The 19,792-nt window shown below is 43.4% G+C and overlaps 2 protein-coding genes across 3 annotated transcripts; both read left to right on the forward strand.

Moving 5' to 3' along the window:
- Positions 1 to 522: 522 nt before the first annotated feature.
- dhx16 (DEAH (Asp-Glu-Ala-His) box polypeptide 16) lies at positions 523 to 11,039 on the forward strand. Its single transcript, XM_036538952.1, has 21 exons — positions 523 to 735; positions 1,540 to 1,742; positions 1,836 to 2,071; positions 2,578 to 2,758; positions 3,244 to 3,300; positions 4,208 to 4,462; positions 4,674 to 4,910; positions 5,136 to 5,327; positions 5,459 to 5,569; positions 5,689 to 5,804; positions 5,934 to 6,144; positions 6,685 to 6,783; positions 6,977 to 7,129; positions 7,277 to 7,417; positions 7,689 to 7,851; positions 8,150 to 8,268; positions 8,943 to 9,010; positions 9,124 to 9,286; positions 9,462 to 9,623; positions 9,940 to 10,113; positions 10,243 to 11,039. The coding sequence occupies exons 2-21, from the start codon at positions 1,545 to 1,547 to the stop codon at positions 10,369 to 10,371; spliced, it is 3,165 nt and encodes a 1,054-aa protein (XP_036394845.1). The 5' UTR covers positions 523 to 735; positions 1,540 to 1,544; the 3' UTR covers positions 10,372 to 11,039.
- A 2,182-nt stretch (positions 11,040 to 13,221) lies between these two features.
- rnf183 (ring finger protein 183) lies at positions 13,222 to 17,235 on the forward strand. Of its 2 annotated transcripts, none has more exons than XM_036539459.1 (2): positions 13,222 to 13,492; positions 15,686 to 17,235. In XM_036539459.1, the coding sequence occupies exon 2, from the start codon at positions 15,698 to 15,700 to the stop codon at positions 16,718 to 16,720; it is 1,023 nt and encodes a 340-aa protein (XP_036395352.1). In that variant the 5' UTR covers positions 13,222 to 13,492; positions 15,686 to 15,697; the 3' UTR covers positions 16,721 to 17,235. The 2 variants fall into 2 exon arrangements, with proteins under 2 accessions (XP_036395352.1, XP_036395353.1); XM_036539460.1 differs by having other exon boundaries at positions 13,478 to 13,548.
- Positions 17,236 to 19,792: the final 2,557 nt, after the last annotated feature.

Raw genomic sequence — 19,792 nt, forward strand, 5'->3', positions numbered from 1 at the left:
CTCATTCCCTATCCTCACTCTCACTGACTTTGTATTGTTTTCTATTCCTCTCTTCTCCCTTACCTTCCTCTTGTCTTCATCTCTTCATCTCTCTGTCCATTTAGGGCTCATTGTGAGTACATGCATTTTCAGCTTTCTCCCCATCTCACACCCCCCCCCCCCCCCCCCCCATTGCTCACTTTATTTCTTCCTTCCTTCAGATACCTAACTAATATTACACTAGCCCCTTTCAGTTGACTCCTGTCTTTCTCTGTCTGCCTCTCCCCGTATGCATGCCTTTTTCTTAAAAAGTATGTTTGTCGAGATTTTGACGTGTTTGTATCGTCTTCTCAATAATTATGACAACATCGTGAATTTCTTAACACATAGTTTTGTCTGTCTGCAGCCTCCAAGAGCCTCAAAAGATGGCGCTCTGTGGTGTCTAGACGGACAGTAGTGAGTGGAGCAGGCGAGACAGTCTATTGGCCTGATCAATCGCAACATTTCCGTTTCCGGGTTACATACAGTTCGCATAGTCCTTTGGCTCGCTATTTCAATTTGTTTCGAAAATCTTTCTAAACGATATGTTAATGAATCGGCGTATTTAGACCTCTGACGATGGATGCACTAGTTAGGTAGATAGCTAACTTCATCAGGCTGGTTAGGTAATGTGAGCGTTATTGCCAGCCTGATCATCAATCTAACAGCATAGGAGGGACGTTTCCTAATCACGCCGATAGCACGTTTCAAAACAAGGTAACGTTAACTTGGTATCTCTGATTCTGATTGTCATCCAGGTAGTTATCTAGCAGGCTGCCATTCCACTGGATTTGTCCCTTAATGACTTTAACCAGTATCACGTTGAATTTTGTTATCCTTACAGAATAATTCTGTATTTATAGACTATGTAGCATAAAGTTCAATGCAGCAAATACTCGAAGTAATCCATAATTAGATTTAGCGAGCCAGAGTAAACGACGATAAAGCTGTTCAAACTGCCAGCCCTCTGTCGTCAGTTTAGCTGACTAGGCGTCTAGCTGGCTAGTTAGCTAACTTTATCGGACTTAGTGTGAGGTTTACGATCGGTTTCACACATCTCAGTTAGCTAATGATCATAAACTACAAAAATCTGACCCAACATTGGGAAGCCATATGGAAATCAACTGCGCGAGGTTTAACTACGAAGTGTTTCAACTGTGAGAAGTTTTCAGGATGTCAATCAAAAAAGTATTTTCTCAACAAGTGTGCACATTCATGTTGATGTAAATTGTCTGATACATGTTTAGTTAATAGTTTCATACCAGATTTTTAGAGTTTATATTACGTTATTAACAGTTTTGTATGTGTACAATTCCTTACCTACTTACCACGGAGAAGTAATGTTTAATAGCTAATTTTGTTATTCTGCAACTGATTCTCACGCTTCTCATCCACAGACTGCATTGTTTTGTCCTAAGATGTGTTTTTATAGTGTGCATTTTAGGTGCTCTGGTCCCTGGTTTTAATCTAGGTAAATCACAGTGTATTGACGCTCTGGCTTATTGCTTTGGTCTGTTTTAGTCAATATGGCAAATCTGGAGCAGTGGGTGAATGACCGTCTGCATGACATTCTGGGTTTGAGTGACAAGTATGTGGCCCAATTCATGATCGGCTTGGCACGCCGGGCATCTGGGCATCAGGACTTTGTTTCTCGCCTCCGGGAGACGGGCACGATTGACATCGACCAGAGAGTGGCCGCCTTCGCAGAGGAGTTATACAACAAGGTAGTGTAACTGTTTTCGGATGATACATTCCAACAGTCTGAATTGCTGAGTGAAAAGGTGAGCATAATTCATCTCTCTCCATCTTGCTGTCAGATTCCCAGGAAACAAGTCGTGGAGAAGCCATCTCGAGCGAAGGAGCGGGAAATTCTGGAGCTAGAGAGAAAGAACCGCACGTACACTATACTGGAGGACAGTGAGAGCGAGGGAGAGGGACTGAGAGAGCGGGCGAAGGAGAGCAAAAAGGACAAGGACAGGGGGCGGAAGAGAAAGCACCTCAGACAGAAAAGGGAGGAGAGCCCATCGTCTGGTGAAGACGAGAGGAACAACAGGTGAGGGTGAACAACAGAAATTGGGTGGAGAAGTGTAGCACTATTGAATCATGTCTTGAGTGGGATCTGTAAATATTGAGCCACATAAATTAATAATATGGGTCAATCCATGCCAGGTGTACAAGGCTGATTTAGTAGCACATGGCTCAAAGGATAAATAAAAAGTGACTGATTTCTGAACTTGATATACCCAAGTATGACCCCTAGTCTTGTGGGGGTTTTTTGTTTGTTTGTTTTTTTTTTTTTGAGCAAAATCTGAGACAGGTGGGCTGCCATCCTATTCCTTTTTATCGAGAGAATCATCATCCAGAAATTATGTGGAAAACTTCATATGTAGTGTTAAGAATGAAAGACGTATCGATGCACAGGAAGGGTGCCATCCAGAGCACTCTAGTAGGTAGTAAACTGCCCCAGTGTGGACAGCATAAGCAGTGTCATTTAAGTGAAAATGTTTATGGGGATATTGGTGTGGATGCTGTATGTGCCTGTGCTTTTGCCTTTCTCAGCAGTAAGAAGGCTGTAGCTGAGAAGAAGAGGGATGAGGAGAAAGAGGAAGAGGAGGAGGAGTGGGAGAAGGAGGAGAGAGAGCGACTGCAGGACCTGGAAGAGAGGGACGCCTTTGCTGAGCGAGTGAGGCAAAAGGACAAGGACAAGACCAGGCACATACTGGAGAGGAATGACAAAAAGGTAAGATGGAAGTAAGGAGGGAGGGGAGCAGGGAAAGAGGAATGTAGAGTGAGCTGGAAAAGTTGAAGAAGGGATGGAAGAGGGTCAGTGGAGAGAGCCGGGGTGTGCACCCAAGATGGGATTTTTTGGACCTTGTATTTGGACCTTGCCAAAGCAACCTTTCAGCACTGGTTCTTTTTGTGTAAAAGACTGTCTTGCTGCAAAGGCATCTGCATTTACTCACACTTTTAGGCAAAACACCTAATAACATCAATGAATCAATGTTTTACGCAGAATTCATAGGTTCTCCTTTGCAAACAGTCATGTGAAAGAATAATGCAATGGATGTTTAGCATTAAGAATTGCTGACGTTGTGCTCACATATTCATATAATCAAGATGAATAACGATTAACATGAATTCGTTGTCTGAATGGGGAGTGTGATCAGCTGTGTGGAGGGGATGTGGTATGTCACCTGATTCTCTTTCTCGCCCTCCTTCCACTAGGCCTATGAGGAAGCCCAGAAGAGGCTGAAGATGGCTGAAGAGGACCAGAAAAAAATGGTGCACTTCATAAGATAACATTATACGTCTTTCTGTGAGCTCATATGTTGAGAGAAAAGTTGAGAGAGTTGCAATGTAATATTAGCAGATTAACTTTTCTTAAAAAGCGCTTGGATTAATTTTCTGTGTGAGAACAATAAAAAGAGTATAGTTGGTCAGGCCATTCATTTGTGATTCAAGATTGTGAGGGCCATTGTTTTTTGTCATGATGTTTTCCCCTGGTATTCTCACCTATGCACTTAACCTTAGGGTTTATTTTAATATATCTAATATCTTTTATAGTACTTAAAATTACTTGAAAGTATACATCAAAGTGCAAACATACTGTATACATTGAAAGGTTCTTGTCAGATAAATTATGGATATGTTTATCAGAGAAAAGACTTTGGTGACATTAAAAGCATAGTATGGCTGAGAACATGGTAAGTCCCATGTTGTGATGATAACTGAGGGAAGAATACTGTATAAGCAGGAAATATGAATCCCAGCTGGAGCTGTAGCCTCTCAGCTCTTCCAGCACAGATGCTTTGTCGCTGCTGTGATAGTATGTCGTAGTGAAATTGTACAATCTGAAATAGTTTGGTCCACATCTCATGGAGTTAGACGCACAAGGGCTATAGTGTGGTGTTGTGGGTAAGGAGCTGTGCTTGTAATAGAAGGTAACAGGTTTGATTCCTGGATGAGGCACTACCACTGTACCCTTGCAAAAAGTGCATAGCCTGAAATGCATCAGTCAGTCTCCTAATATGTAAAGGAATAGTTTAAATGATTAACATATATACTGTACACGTTTAAACTGCATTTGTTTCCCTATAAAAGATGTCTGGCAAGAACCTGGACAGATTCCTGGGCAAGTTCCTGGGCCGTGGAGCTTTTGGGTCTCACTTGCCCTTATGTTTTCCCCCAGCTGCCAGAGTTGAGAAAGCAGTCACGGCAGCAGTACCTGGCCACACGAGCCGTCGAGAAGCTGGAAGACCTGGAAGCGGAGATCGCCGATGACGAGTACCTCTTCTCCAGCCAAAATCTGACGGAGAAGGAGAAGCAAGATCTCCAGTACAAGCGCACAGTCCGAGATCTGGCCAAGGACTACAAGAAGGCAGGAGCCAAGGAGAAGGAGGAGAGGAAGAACAGATACTACATGCCAGAGGAGAAAAGGAGCAAGGTACTCATGCTCAGACACAAGTCCTGCATTTCAAAGTGAAGTTGCTGTCAACAGTCCACAGCTGATACGAATTCATCGTCATGTTATTCAGTATTTGGTTTCACTGTCCATTTAAACATTGCCTCTACCTTCTAAATCTCTCTCCCTCCCTTCTTTTCTACCACTCCCTTCCTCTTCTTCCTCTTTCTTGCCCTTTTCTGCTGTCTCTCAGACAGTTCCCCAGCGGGACTTGGAGCTGGACCTGGAGGAGACGGGCCGCGAGGGTGGAGGGGAGCAGGGCCGCTGGGAGGAGGAGAGGCTCAGCGCGGCCGCCCTGCACTTCGGGGCGAAGGAGGAGAGGGAGCGGAGGATGAAGGAGAAGGATGAGAAGTATCAGCTGGTGCTGGAGGAGGAGGAGATGATCAGCTTCGTCAGCGCTGTCACCATGAAAGGGACGCGGGCAGAGAAGGTGCTTCTCTACCTGCGATGCTTGCCTCTTCATGCTGTGCTTTGCTCATTCAACTGTGCCTCTGTGTCTTGGTCATGCAGCACTTCTAATAGTGTGACTCCTTGTATGGCTTTTGCTTGTGTTGTTCTGTGCCTCACTTGTAAAAATCCCTTTGGATAAAAGCAAATGAAATGAATTAACTGCCAAATTAATAAACGTAAATGTAAATATCTGTCCACCCCCTAGGAGCAGAGTGAGCCTGTCATGTCTCAGGCAGAGCAGCAAAGGCAGTCCATCCAGGAGGTGAGACGCAGCCTGCCCATCTTCCCATACAGAGAGGATCTTCTCTCTGCCATCAGCCAGCACCAGATCCTTGTCATCGAGGGCGAGACGGGATCCGGCAAGACCACCCAGATCCCCCAGTACCTCATGGAGGAGGTCGGTGTCATTTCAGTGCCCCTGATTGTCCCTCTGTCTGTTACCGGGCCTCCTGTTTGCCCAGGATCCTCCTGCACGGCACAGTTTTGTTGTGTAGTTACTGTACTGATCCCTTTCCCTCCATCTCCCAGGGCTACACAGAGGGAGGGATGAAAATAGGATGCACCCAGCCGCGGAGAGTGGCAGCAATGTCGGTGGCAGCCAGAGTGGCACAGGAAGTGGGAGTGAAGCTTGGCAATGAGGTAATGTTGTCTAATGCACTTTCGTGTGTATATATGGGGGCAAGGGTGAATGACTTTGAGTTACTATTAAATGGAGAAATGGCTGAAATACAGTAATGTGTAACTCTTGTCTCTCTCAGGTGGGGTACTCTATCAGGTTTGAGGATTGCACTTCGGAGCGCACAAGGTTGAAGTACATGACAGATGGGATGCTCCTCAGGGAATTCCTCACTGAACCAGACCTCGCCAGCTACAGGTACTGCTGGAACAGAGGGAGTCTGTGCACAAACCGCTTTGAAGTTAACGTAGGTAGTGTTTGTGATTGTGTCCTGCCTGGTTGTGGATGTTACTAAGTAGCCCTGCTCTCGCTGTCTGTCTCTCTCAGTGTGATTATAATCGATGAGGCTCACGAGCGGACCCTGCACACCGACATCCTCTTCGGCCTGATTAAGGACATTGCTCGGTTCCGACCTGACCTGAAGGTTCTGGTGGCCAGCGCAACTCTCGACACAGAGCGCTTCTCCTGCTTCTTCGATGACGCACCCGTCTTCAGAATCCCAGGGAGGAGGTTCCCTGTGGACATTTACTACACTAAGGTACCTGTGGTGTACTGTTTACTATACACAATGCTAAGGTGCATTTGCTACGTACGGCACACCCAAGATATATTAACTGCACTGTCAGCCTTCCATGAACATGCTGTGCGAAGGAAAACTTGCAACGCACCTGCTGCACAGCTGTTTCCAACAGATGCCCACAAGGTGGCGCTATTGCTTGTCTCATTACAGGACTGAATAAAAAATGTTTTGTTCCATTTGCCATAAACTCAAACTTAAACCAACAAACCCTACCCTTGTCTGCAGTTTGCTGATCTTTGTGATAAACATGCTTTGTCTTTGTTGATGTTTTACTTTCTCTGTGGACCTGTTTCTATTTTGACCATGACCAGTGGAAAGAAATTTCCTCATGGGAGGACATTACAGTTTGAATATGACTGGGATGTAACTTGTATGTGTCCTTACATATTTTAAGGAATGCACTCTGTACTGTAAACTGCACTGAGGGCATTATCTGTCCCACACTGAGACATAGACCCGCTTGGTTGGTGGCATGATGTGGCTGTCTCTCTTGCTCAGGCTCCAGAAGCAGATTACCTGGAGGCATGTGTGGTGTCAGTGCTGCAGATCCACGTCACTCAGCCTGCTGGAGATGTGCTGGTCTTCCTCACTGGACAGGTCAGCAAGACTCCTTGCTCTCCTTTAATCCACCTGTCTCTGTGTGCATGGAGTGAAATGTACTATCTCTCTGATTGAAGCATATGTGTTGTAATACTAGATGAAGAATTAGTATCACTCTGTCATACAAATGTAGTCTATTAATGTAATGCTTTCTGTCTGTATTACTGTCTCTCTGTCTGTTTGTATACAGGAGGAGATTGAGGCTTGCTGTGAGCTCCTGCAGGAGAGATGCAGGCGGCTGGGCTCCAAGATCTCGGAGCTGATCATACTTCCCATCTATGCCAACCTGCCCTCTGATATGCAGGCAAAGATCTTCAATCCCACACCTCCAGGGGCACGGAAGGTAAGTCCTCTCTATCCGTACATGTGTTGTGGTTCACAGGAAATGTAATCTTTTCTCCCTGTCTGTGATTTAATGCTGCTTTCCCTGCCACCACTCTGTATTCCTATGCCCATATCTTACGAGGCATATTTTTCTTTCGTCTTGTAGGTGGTGGTGGCCACTAACATTGCTGAGACCTCCCTCACCATTGATGGCATCATCTACGTCATTGACCCTGGGTTCTGCAAACAGAAGAGCTACAATGCTCGGACAGGAATGGAGTCCCTCATTGTCACACCCTGCTCACGGGTAATTTACAAATAGAGACACATATCCTCTACCTAAAACTAAACATTCCAGCAGAGATTTGGTTGCTGTCGGAACATCTTTGAAGTGGTTTGGGCATGGTTTCTTTCAGAATTTACTGGGCCTCTATATAATCAGTTCTTGTGTTGTTGCCTTTTTATGATATTATGTTATTGAAACCTGCTTTTTTTTTTAGTGAGGACATTGGCCTCCACCTTGCGTGTCACTGCTGTGTCAGTTTTTTTTTTTTTTTTGCACTTTTTTTTTTTGCCAGGCGTCAGCAAATCAGCGTGCAGGGCGTGCGGGCAGAGTGGCTGCTGGGAAGTGTTTCCGTCTCTACACCGCCTGGGCCTTCAAGAACGAGATGGAGGAGACCACAGTGCCAGAGATTCAGAGGACAAACCTGGGCAATGTGGTGTTGCTGCTCAAGAGCCTTGGTATGCAGGGACCCTCATATGACACAAACCCCTAAGACTAAAACACAGCTAAAAACACAACTAATAAAGTAATAACTGAAAATAAATAATAAAGTAATAATTGAAAATGGAGACTAAAAAGACCACAAGAATACAGTAAATACCAGAATAAAGGGTAGGAGGACAATGTATAAAGACCAGTTGACAGAAAAAGTAAAAAAAAAAAAACAAATAAAAGACTTACAGAGAATGCAAGGCAATTAAAAGGACCAAGATAAGTTAAAACAAGAATAAACATTTGACTTTTTTTTCCTGATAGGCATTAATGACCTCATCCACTTTGACTTCATGGACCCGCCCCCTCACGAGACCCTTGTCCTGGCCCTGGAGCAGCTCTATGCACTGGGTGCACTCAACCACCTCGGGGAGCTCACCAAGGTACCTTCTGACACGTCCCAGGATCCTCTTTTTAGAGCTTCTACAGTTTGTTACCCGTGCTACAAGTGATATGACTGACATATGACCCCTGTCATGATTCTTTATGCCCTCACAGACAAGACTGTTCACACAAGAAGGAAGGCTAAAATGGATTTTTTTCATATCATTTCTTGTCTCGTTGCCATATTTTATTTAGCCAAAACTAGGCTGTTTGCAGTTTGATCAGTGATTTGCTGATTGCCAAATGCATGCAGACAAGTTTATTGTGAACATTCTGACCTCAGTATGTGACCACTGCATACGCCCAGCACCAGCTGTGGGAGTGGAGCAGTTCAGTGTGTGGAGTTTGATTTTTTTTTTTTTTTTTTACTGCCTGAGTGCTAACTTTGTGAAGAGAGGGATGGAGAGGGAAATGGCATTGATCCTAGTTCTACACTGGGGTGGAAGTGTAGCATAGTGGTAAGGAGAAGGATTCATAACCGAAAGGTTGCTAGTTCGATTCCCCGCTGGGCACTGCTGCTTTACCCTTGGGCAAGGTACTTAACACAGAATTGCCTCAGTAAAATATCCAACTGTACAAATGGATAACATTGTAAAAATTGTTACGGCTGTAAGTTGCTCTGGATAAGAGCATCTGCTAAATGTCAATAATCTAATGTAATGTCTTTCCACAGCTTGGACGCAGGATGGCAGAGTTACCAGTGGACCCTATGCTTAGCAAGATGATCCTGGCCTCAGAACAGTGAGTATGTGTGTCGCCATGGTGGTGTTAGAAGGAGGGAGAGAGGCGGTTTTTATAGTTCCTCTGCTATATGTGGGAGCAGAATCTCAGGCCAGTCATGATGTGGCTCTCAGGTATAAGTGCTCAGAGGAGGTGCTGAGCATCGCTGCCATGCTGTCGGTGAACAACTCCATCTTCTACCGGCCCAAAGACAAGGTGGTCCACGCCGACAACGCCAGGATGAACTTTGTCGTACCCGGAGGAGACCACTTGGTGCTGCTGAACGTCTACACGCAGGTGAGGGTGTGAGAGTGTGTGTTTGTGTTTGTGTGTGAGTCTGTGTCTGTGTGTGGTTATTAACTTTTGAGCTGATGACCTCACAGCATCCCCCTGGTTACAGTGGGACACTGAAAGGTGTGTGATTGGTGGTGCTGTGAGCGCTGTGTTGACTGATCCCTCTTGTCTCTCTCAGTGGGTGGAGAGCGGGTACTCCACGCAGTGGTGCTATGAGAACTTCATCCAGTTCCGCTCCATGAAGCGCGCGCGGGATGTGCGGGAGCAGCTGGAGGGGCTGATGGACAGGATTGAGGTGGATGTGTGCAGTTGCCAGGGAGACAACGTTCCTATCCGCAAGGTCTGTTTAACTGCAGCCTCAGTGCCCTCAAACTTGTCATTCTACACCCATCACCTCACTCCTGTGAGCATAACTGTATTACTATACTATATTCTCATCACATCACTCCTACTAGTAATACTCTATTACTGCCCTATATTCCCATCACCTCATTCCTGTCAGCATTACCAACAGTGCCAGCTTAATTTCAGCATTATCCCTGCTTTTGTGCCACTGCTAGCTCACTCCCTCCAAATTCTGGTCTCTCTATCACCTTTCATTGTCAGGGGCAGTTAGAGGGATGACTGCAGTGGCCTTTTGTCTCTCTTTCCCCCAGGCAGTGACTGCGGGATATTTCTACCACACGGCACGGCTCAGCAAAGGAGGCTACAAGACAGTGAAGCACCAGCAGACAGTCTACGTTCACCCTAACAGCTCCCTGTTTGAGGAGCAGCCACGCTGGCTCATTTACCATGAGCTGGTCTTCACCACAAAGGAGTTCATGAGACAGGTGTGTGTTTAGGCGAGTTTTGCCGTGTACGTGCATCAGTGCTATATGCAGAGCCTGTCTGTGCTGCAGCGGTGCTGTTGCTGTAGTCTCGTGCCTACAGCCTTTTTCTTCCTGTTTCCCCTCTGACAGGTGATAGAGATTGACAGCAGCTGGCTGCTGGAAGTGGCCCCCCATTACTACAAGAGCAAAGAGCTGGAAGACAGCAGCAGCAAGAAGATGCCCCGCAAACAGGGCAAGACGCGAGAGGAACTGGGGTGAATGAGCGAGGGACGGAATATCCCAGCGAGCGAAGAGCTGGGGGTGACATAGGGCAGGCTGGGTATTATCTCAGAAAAGGAGGAGCTCAAACAGTAGGATAGGTCTTGATTACCACGTGACCTGTCTTTGAGAGTTAAATTGAAAAAAATTTTTGTTAAAAAAAAATTTTCGTTAAAAAGAAATATTTCATTTTTCTAAGGTAATGCAAGAGTGGTATGTTAAGTTGTGTAGCTGTACAAAGGTTGATACGCGAACGTTTGGCATACATGAGCTGGGAATTCCATTGATTTTTAGCAGCCCTTGTTTACGTTTACTGTGATTGGTTGGATGATGGCATAAGCGTAAAGGCTCCCAAAACAAGGTCACGTGTCAGTGCGACCCATTCTGTGTTCATGGAGTGGCGTGACAGAGGAAGGAGTTGGTTTAACATGGAAGCAGGGGAATGGGGATGCCATGAATACAATATGGACAGAAAAGAGAGGAGGATCAGGGTGGTTAAAAGAAAATACTGTGTCCAGTTCACTGTGCTGAGAGAAGGGAAGCGGCGCTGAACTTTGGACACAACTCTCACCTAGATGCACACTGTCCACAAGTGGACAAGGCAACTCTTTCGCAATGTACAAAAGTCAATAAACAGTGCTGTACAGATTTCTAAAATGGTGTTTATTTCAATTTTATTTTGAATTTTTGTTTTTGTTTTGTCTAAAATTTGATTGATTTGACAGATCGATGATCGCCACTCATTATTAAAGCTGATGAAATGATTTGAGTAGTATTGTGTTGGTGTACCTCGGCCTGTGGTATGGTTTATGACCACTAGAGGGCTGCGAGTTTATTGGCCCAGAGACATTAACAAGTCTGACTGGTTTGCCTGGGGCCTGTACTCAACTGGTTATTGACAGAGCAGGTCAGTCTCATGTGCAAACAATTAGCATTGCATTCAAAAGCTGTATAATTGCACACACTGAGAAATAATTATGTAGCACAGTATTGTGCTTTTTTTCTATTTTGGTATGTTTGAAAACATTTTAAACTATGATATGTTTTTTTTCCCCAGCTTGCGTTTGCCAGTGGCAGTTGTAATGGTTCATACGCTTTTAAGTTGCTGTTTTTCCATGTGTGATATCTTGTATGAGGAAGTGGCATTTTTTGCGCTATATATAGATTGTTTGCTGCCTTGTCTTAGTGGTTAATGCTTAATATGCATACTCCACGGTTGCCTGTAAACCGATGCTGATCTGATAACCATGAGGAAATGTAGTGGGGCAACATACCACAGTCTTGTGAATCATCTTTTTTTTAGGTAGAACAATCTGTAATGTATCAAACTAAAGGTTAAACCAAGAATGTTCCGTACAGTACTCATGTCTGTTACGCTCATCTGCACTTGGACTGTACACGACCTACTCCACAGTAATACCATGGCACTACTATTACTGCTAAGCTATTACAGTATATTGCCATCCCATTATACATACTGTATAGTACTACCACACCATTCCTACTCCTAATTTATGCCTTGACTGTAAAAATAACTTATTTGTAAACCTCTTCCCAAAGTGTAGAAAAATAATACAAATGTGTCTTTTCCTGTTCTTTGGGTGTGAGAAGAAAGACTTAATTGAAGACGCACAGGTGGTCAGGCAGGTTATTCCACAGAACTGGGGCCCAAGTCACAAATGCCTTGTCTTATCAAGTTTTTTTAAGATTTAAAACTGCTCTACCACACCATTTCACCAACTGCATTACATCAGTCCTACTTAACATTTTACATTTATTCATTTTGGCAGACGCTTTTATCCAAAGCAACTTACATAGGTTACAGTTGTTTTACAATGTTATCCGTTTATACAGCTGGATATTTACAGCAGCGACCCAGCGGGGATTGAACCAGCAACCTTTCGGTTATAAGTCCTGCTCCTTAACCACTATGCTACACTGCCGCCCATTTTCTGTATCTCCACCGTACAATGCCCCTTCATTGCAGCTTTTCTATTACACTACCAGATCACTAATACTCAACACCCTTCTATGCCGTTGTTGCATATAAAATATTCCATTACTGTTACCGCAACAACACTACCCCACTGTAAGCATTCAACATTTCTTTACCATTACTGTATATTACTAATTCATAATACCTTCTCCTGAGCACTGTCAAACCGTCAGTACTTAATGTTTTTATAACACTGTTGTACAACCATCCCATTATAATTTTTCCATACTACTATTACTCAGCAGTAATGTGTACCAGTTCATACCACTGCCTTGCCAGTTGTGGCTGTCATGTGTACTGTGGTGTGGAATTTTCCGTGTCTCATTGAAAGCTTCCTTGTCCCTCATCAGATAAACAACAGACAGGCTGTGCTTCACTGTAATGGATGGTACTTGAAATATGTGGAGAGATTTAATGTCCTCTTTTTCCAATACATTTAAACCAAATGAGCAGTATGCCAACACTAGATGTATGTACAATAAACTTGTAAAAAATAATAAATAAATAAAGACCACCTTTTATGCATTGAATTTAAAAGATGACAACATTAGATAAATGAAACGGGGAGCAGAATGCGCAAAAATTTCATACACACTTCACATTCACCCATTTCCATCACTCGGAGAAATGATCCATATTCCAGAATACTACATTAGCAAACAGACTGAAATTCTGACGGGTCTTATACACACATGAACACAATGGAATACAGATACATACAGGGGAGACAAGATCACAGGAGGTTATCCGGTTTACCCACACATTCCACACATTCATGCTGAGATAGGGATATAAATGCCACTCCAACTGGCCCAACTGGTTCAACAAGAGCAGGAGAGGGAGGAAACTGAGAGGAGGAAGTGGAGCGAGAAAACAGCAAGGCAAAGAGGCAAAAAGACAAGGAATAGAAGGGTAGAAGTGAGAGACTGAAGGGGAGAAGGTGTGTGTATTTTGCCCCATTGTGCTTGTTTGTGTGACCGTCCGTACATTTCGCACACCTGATGCACAGTGCTCATTCAGCTTAACACATACGTTGACTGTACATGGACTACAACATACGGATCGAGCTCGCACCCTGGACTGCCAACTGAGTGACACTGCCCCTTGCACCACTGGGAAAAACAGGTGAGCCTGTCAGGATGATTGCTGTTGGGTCATGAGTCTCCACTTCTCTTGACCAGGTATGGTATGGTGAAATGTATCATTGAAAATTACATTGCAGATTATAGTAAATGTAGTATGTAGTAATTTACTTTTAAATGTAAATGATCTTAATGTCTTTATTATTTGAACCATCAAACATGTTGTTTATATCACAGAGGGCTTTTTTATTGAGTTGAATACAGCAGTGTGTCAAAGGTAGGTATATAAAGGAGGTGCATTAAGAATGCTCATAATGTGGCATATATAGGCACTCAACAATAACATTTGGGTTTTGGCAAGGATTCAGTTTTCCAAGACAAGATATCCAGACGTTTGAGAACTAAATAACAAATATTGGACATAAGTGATTCAGCAAAAGACCAGGATTCAGTATGACTGAATGTTGGTGCAACAATTCACAGTCCAAAAAATGGTGTAATCCTTATTGATTTATTGTGCCCAGTCTATACCAGAACAAACAGACTCGCATAGAGTTACCCTCACGTAGTATTAGCCTTTCTCTTAGTGCTACTCAGTCATGAACAACTCATTCAGACCTTTCATTAAACAGGCTACAGCTTCAGGGAGGACAGCCAACTCAGTAGTTTAATGTCCTCCAGCTAATTCAGTGCACTTCAGTTGTCATGAATGCAGAAAGGGACAATTTCTGCAAAGGTCTTCAGAAATTCTGTTCTATGGACTGTGAATAAATATTGCATTACAAAATTAACTGTTAACTGCAGTGTCTGTGGTTATGTACAGTTGCCCTGGAGGAAAGTGGCTGTTAAGTCCAATGTCTGAGGATTCTCGTAATGCAACATTCCATGACTTTTTTACTCCCTGACTTATATCACTGCTCCACTCTTTTCTCCTTTTTGTATTCTTGCTCTATTTTGACACAAATCTGGAAATAGCCGAGTTTACAGTAAGATCACCTCAACCTCTGCATTGGCACAGGAGTGCAGGGTATTACATTATTTATTTTATTTATTAAATTTATTTATATCAGGGACCATGTACAAAATACATTAACCTCAAAAAGAGGAAAGATGCTTTGTACCAGATTTAGTTACTAGCTAATTTCCATCTGCAGCTGCTGGGTGGGTGAAGGAAACAAAAAAACACAAAACAAAACCTAACATCACCACTACAAATAGGCCAACATCCCATTCATACCCATGTAGGCACACACAGACACACAATAACACACTTCATAGGAATAAACACAGAATATAGATATCAAAATGTTACATACATATATCCAAAGTTATAAAATCAGGTCATCAGTTACATTATTGGCATTTTACATTACATTAATGTAGTATATGCAGGGTATATATAATGGAATCCTCTGACACACACACAAACACTGATATGACTTCTTTACATTAAAAAGTCTGACAGTGCACCAGGAAGCAAACGGCTAAAAGTAAAATAGATTCATCCACCCCAGATGACATCTGAGCAGTTCATATGAACCCCAGTGAGTCACAGGGTGTGAAGAGGGAACCCTGGCTGACATACTCACCCTTACCCTGGTGTAGATCCAGTTTGTTCTGCCACCATGAGCTCCTGGTTAATGTCGACAGATGACGTAGCACGGCTTGACACCGCATGACACTGCCTGCACTCAGAACAAGCACTTTAACTGGATGAGCCCAGCACCCCTGCTCAGCTTTAACAAGATGGGAAGTAAGGGAGCCAGTGTTTGTTTGTGATGATGGCAGATGTCATAGCCTCTGCTTTCAACCAGAGTAAACCAGACATCTGAAATACAATTACCATGCTTGTTATACTGTTTAATGGTCTATGCCCTTGTGCTGCGTAACTCTCTGATTTGTGTAATCCTGCAGTGATTCCTATTAAAAGGAGTTCTGGCTGATAGAACAAAAGCTCATTTAAAACTTCTGTTCCTTAGCATGGCCTAATAACCCCTATTTATTCCTCAACAACAAGAAAGCAATGCCTTCATTATATCATTGTCTCGGGCTATGATAATGAGGCATGATTTACTCAATCCACATGTGTGGTTTCATCCTTTCATCCTTTGTTTCATCCAATCTTTGTTACTTTTTCCTCAGTGTTACATAAAACTGTGTTTCTGTGATTGTATTGCTCTTCCAGCTCTACTTCTCCAAAAGGCATATAAAATGTCTTTCCCGTTTTCCCCAAAAGAGTTCCTCCATCATGAGTGATGACAGAGAGAGACAGAGTGGCGACGGAAGACAAAGCTCCAAACCTAAACAGCCGCCCTCTGACAAACACAAAGCTGACGGCAAGGGAAAGACCAGCAATGGGCCCGGGCGAGCAAGGGAGCGAGAGAAGAAGGAGAGAGGGGGCAGGGAAGGAAGCATTAGGGTAGCTGGCCGCAGCAGGAGCAGCGATGCTGAGAGGAGAGGGAGGGAGGCTGGCCGAAGACGAGAACACGAGAGGAACAGAGGAGAGAGAAGAGAACGTGGTAGAAGCGAGGAAGGGAGGAAGCAACAGAGGGACGGAGGCAGTAGAGACTCGCAGGAACATGAGGACGACATCGAAGACACAGAGTGCGTGGTGTGTTTCTGCAGTTACGACAACGTCTTCAAAACCCCCAAGATCCTCTCCTGTGGCCACACCTTCTGCCTTGAGTGCCTTGCACGCATCAATGTGTCTTCACCAGAGATCAAGTCCCTGCCATGTCCGGTGTGTCGAGAACTCACCGACCTGCCCCATGGCCGAGACCTGCCACACCTGGACAACAATGAGGATGTCTTCCGCAAGCTTCCCCCTGAGATGCAGAGAGCACAATCTGTGCGTTTCAAGCGCAGTAAGGGCAAGCTGGTCTTGAAGAAGCCCCCACCTGGGACCCCCAGCAGTCCTACCAAGCCCAGCCTCATCCTTCCCAGCTTCAAGAAGAAGGAACAGGAGGTGCAGCAGTCTGAGGTTGGAGACCTGCAGTTGGGCACTTTGGAGTATGGCCACGCTCCAGCCACTAGCCTGGATGTGGGACGGCCCCCCAGCAGAGTCAGGGGTCGCCTACGCCGGCTCTTCCGCTCTGACCAGTGCTACTATGCTGTAGTGGCCTCCATCATCACTGTGACAGTGGCCCTGATGCTGGTGGGGATCCTCGCTTTTGTGGTGGTGCCCAATGTTGTCAGCCATGGGGGCAACAGGCCCTTCCCTGGAAACAACGATTCCATTCCAGGGGATGAGGATGAAGGTCCTCAACCCTAAGTGGGCTGCAATAGGAAACAGGAAAGGGGTATGGACAGGAGTGGGTACAATGTAGAGGGCAGTTGAGAGTCAGGGGTGGAGTACCTGTGATCCTTTAGTGGCTTGTTTCAGCTTTATTCTGCTTGCTTAGGTGCATAAGCTAATAAGCACACAAGCACACAGACACTTTAAGCACTGAAGCGCAAGTATATACATCACACTGTCAGGTGAAATAACTGTGAACTTCTAATGAGTAAGGGATGTCCTTCTTTGGTCTGGAAGAAAAAGACTAATGCTGAAAAAGTGAAGGGGAGATTTATTTTTAACAATGAGGAGGTGTATACCCATGATTTTATTCCTGCCACTTAACTGTGTCTTTGTCTGTGAAATTCTACTTACACCAGAAAGAACTCTTCTTTTAAAAGAGTTTTTGGAAGAATAATTACTGAAGGGGAAAATGTCTTATGTAAGATGCTATCTTGCCTAAATTTATAAAACCCACTACAGTACCAAGTCTCTTACACTGTCAATGTTCTGCACTTCATGTAAATATTTGCATAAGCTATGAATACAGAGATATTTTAAAATATTTTATTTGACTAACAAATAATAAAATGAATTGAATCTGGCATGTGACAGAATTTTTTCTTTTTTTTTTCACAAATAAGCATTATATACTGACAAATCTAGCAATATATAAAATTAAAAGTGGTGGAGACTGCAGCAAAGACATGAAATGTGCTGCAGGTTTACAACAAGCTATAGAATATGAGCTACAATTACACTGTACACTTCGCTTTTGCTCAAGCGGATCTGGAATGACTAAGGACCTGAATTACACATCCAAACCACTTTTGTTTTTCTTTCTTTCCCTATTTCATTCACTAGGTACAAAGGGGGAAAGTCTGTCTGTATTCTGAAATCCATTGTATTATAGAAAGAATTGGACAAGAGAAAAAAATTGCATATCATGGTAATATAAGTTTTTACATCATTTATGTATTTCACATTCCTGAATAAAAGATCCTGATTTTATACTCATAAATGGACAGAATGAGAAGAAATGAGGAAAATATCAATACTGAATTGGTATTAACCTGTATTTTATTTAGTTCTTACCAATTCAGTATGCAGGTAAGCCCCAAGATGGTATGGTTCATGAGCTGAATATTTTGCCTCGCTTCAGAGTTGGACTGGTAAGGAAATATATTTGTTCTAAATCTCTACTTTGCTCCATTATAGGGTAGAAGGTGAAGACACTTCGTGGCTGTGTTTTGGGCACTGACACTCCTGTGCTTTGACACAGGTGGAATTCTCCTCTAGACTCCAATTCCGAGCATCTGTTTCAGTTATGCTGTAGAAACAGCAGAGCTGATATCTGATTAGATCAGGAACAGTGGAAAATTCCACTGGTTAATTCTGAAATGCACAATGTTTCCTCTGTCACTATCTCTGCTGTGTTAGTACAGTCATGCCCAGTTAGTCATTAAATCAGTATTTAAATACTATATTAACTTCTCTATATTAACATTCTCTTCCTGCTACAGTTGCCACTGTAACAGTAACCTTATGTTTATTAACAATGGATACTACTTGAAAAGTGGTAGACTGAGCTTTTCGTGAGGCCTTTATAGAAATATTCCAACCTGTTAAAGTCAATAACCATTTACTTGCAGTCTTCAGATTCGGATATTCAGATACGGATGACTCTCTTGTGTGTGCTATCCCCTTTTATACCAGAGGGAAACTAGAAGCCTTTGGATGCTTCTATATTGTTTCAGAAGCTTCCACTGAATTTTGTTGTAAAGATTAACAGTGTGAACAAATTTGAACCTCATGGTTTCCGGATTTAAATTCATTACTTCTGAACGATCTGCATTTCAGCACAACAGAAATAGGCCAGTGTCTACTTTTACACACAATGGCATTCCTGAAATGTGACAATACCCAAATTCACTCTTGTTACTGGCAGTATTATGACACCTCCCTAGTGATATTATATATATAATATAATATATATAAGTTTTTAAAATACCACGACTGCACAATTTGGGGAGAGTAAGCATGGATATAGAAAATGCCTGTCCTCCCAAACTTCAGTTATTACACTTCCATTAGTTGTAGGACAGAAACATTGGAATGATAACTTACAATACTAGATGACAGATGAATTATGACTAATTGATAACAACAATCACATATAATCAATTAAAGTAATTCTGATATGTTTAATAAAAATACAAATACACATTTGTAACAGATTGTATTAATTACACATCACTCCAGTATTTTACACAAACTGCAGATTCAAATAAATAGTGATTCTAGGCTTTTTGAACGATAATGTGTTGTGATGCTCAATCTATGCAGAAGCTGACTGGATGCAGTCTGGATTCTCCAGCACATTCTCCCCGCAGGGGCTAATGTGCTAGGTCTACTTCCTTTGTTTGGGATGGAGGTACTGTATGTGGACACTTGGCTGGATGGTGACATGCTGAGGGCACTAAGGCAAAGAATTACCAGAAGAATTACATGCCCCTCTCTGACAGCAACCACTCTGTCAAGCTGTGATTAAAACTATACTTTTGATGTCCTCTTATTATAACTTATTATAACTCCTCTGGACCTCCTACCTTGGTATTAAAGGCAGCCCCATAGTTTGCTAAACTTACCGCATCAAAAAGGGTAAGCCTAGTTTATTCAGGGCATCTGGAAAGAGATAAGTAAGATGAGGCATGAGCAGTGATTGGCCCTCTCATGGAGTTTTTAAAATGGAACTCACAAACTGAAATGAAATTAATGCCGGTAGCAGAATACATCTCAGTTGGACCAGGAAGTTAACCCCATATTCAGACTAGTATGTTGGTTCGACTTCAGGTTACTGCCACCACCCTTTGTTGATGGGGAATCTGCATCAAGAAGCCAAAAAGAGCTCTGAGCTCTGAGGCACCAGGTGACTGGATGTCAAATTCACGTAATGGGAACTTTGGCTAGGATCTCCCACCCACATCATTCCGGGAGATTCCATTTTCTGTATACGTGCTCAGCCTGGACACATTCTTCTGGCTTGAACAAATATATTGTACATAACTT

This window comes from Megalops cyprinoides, chromosome 10 (genome assembly GCF_013368585.1).
Source record: "Megalops cyprinoides isolate fMegCyp1 chromosome 10, fMegCyp1.pri, whole genome shotgun sequence".
Classification (NCBI taxonomy): Eukaryota; Metazoa; Chordata; class Actinopteri; order Elopiformes; family Megalopidae; genus Megalops; species Megalops cyprinoides.

Excerpts from the sequence above, each read along its gene's own strand:
- dhx16 (XM_036538952.1), top strand. The coding sequence starts at position 1,545 with ATGGCAAATCTGGAGCAGTGGGTGAATGACCGTCTGCATGACATTCTG. Across the intron at positions 5,570-5,688 it reads GAGTGAAGCTTGGCAATGAG|GTGGGGTACTCTATCAGGTT; the intron begins GTAATGTTGTCT and ends TGTCTCTCTCAG. Across the intron at positions 6,784-6,976 it reads TGGTCTTCCTCACTGGACAG|GAGGAGATTGAGGCTTGCTG; the intron begins GTCAGCAAGACT and ends GTTTGTATACAG.
- rnf183 (XM_036539459.1), top strand. The coding sequence starts at position 15,698 with ATGAGTGATGACAGAGAGAGACAGAGTGGCGACGGAAGACAAAGCTCC.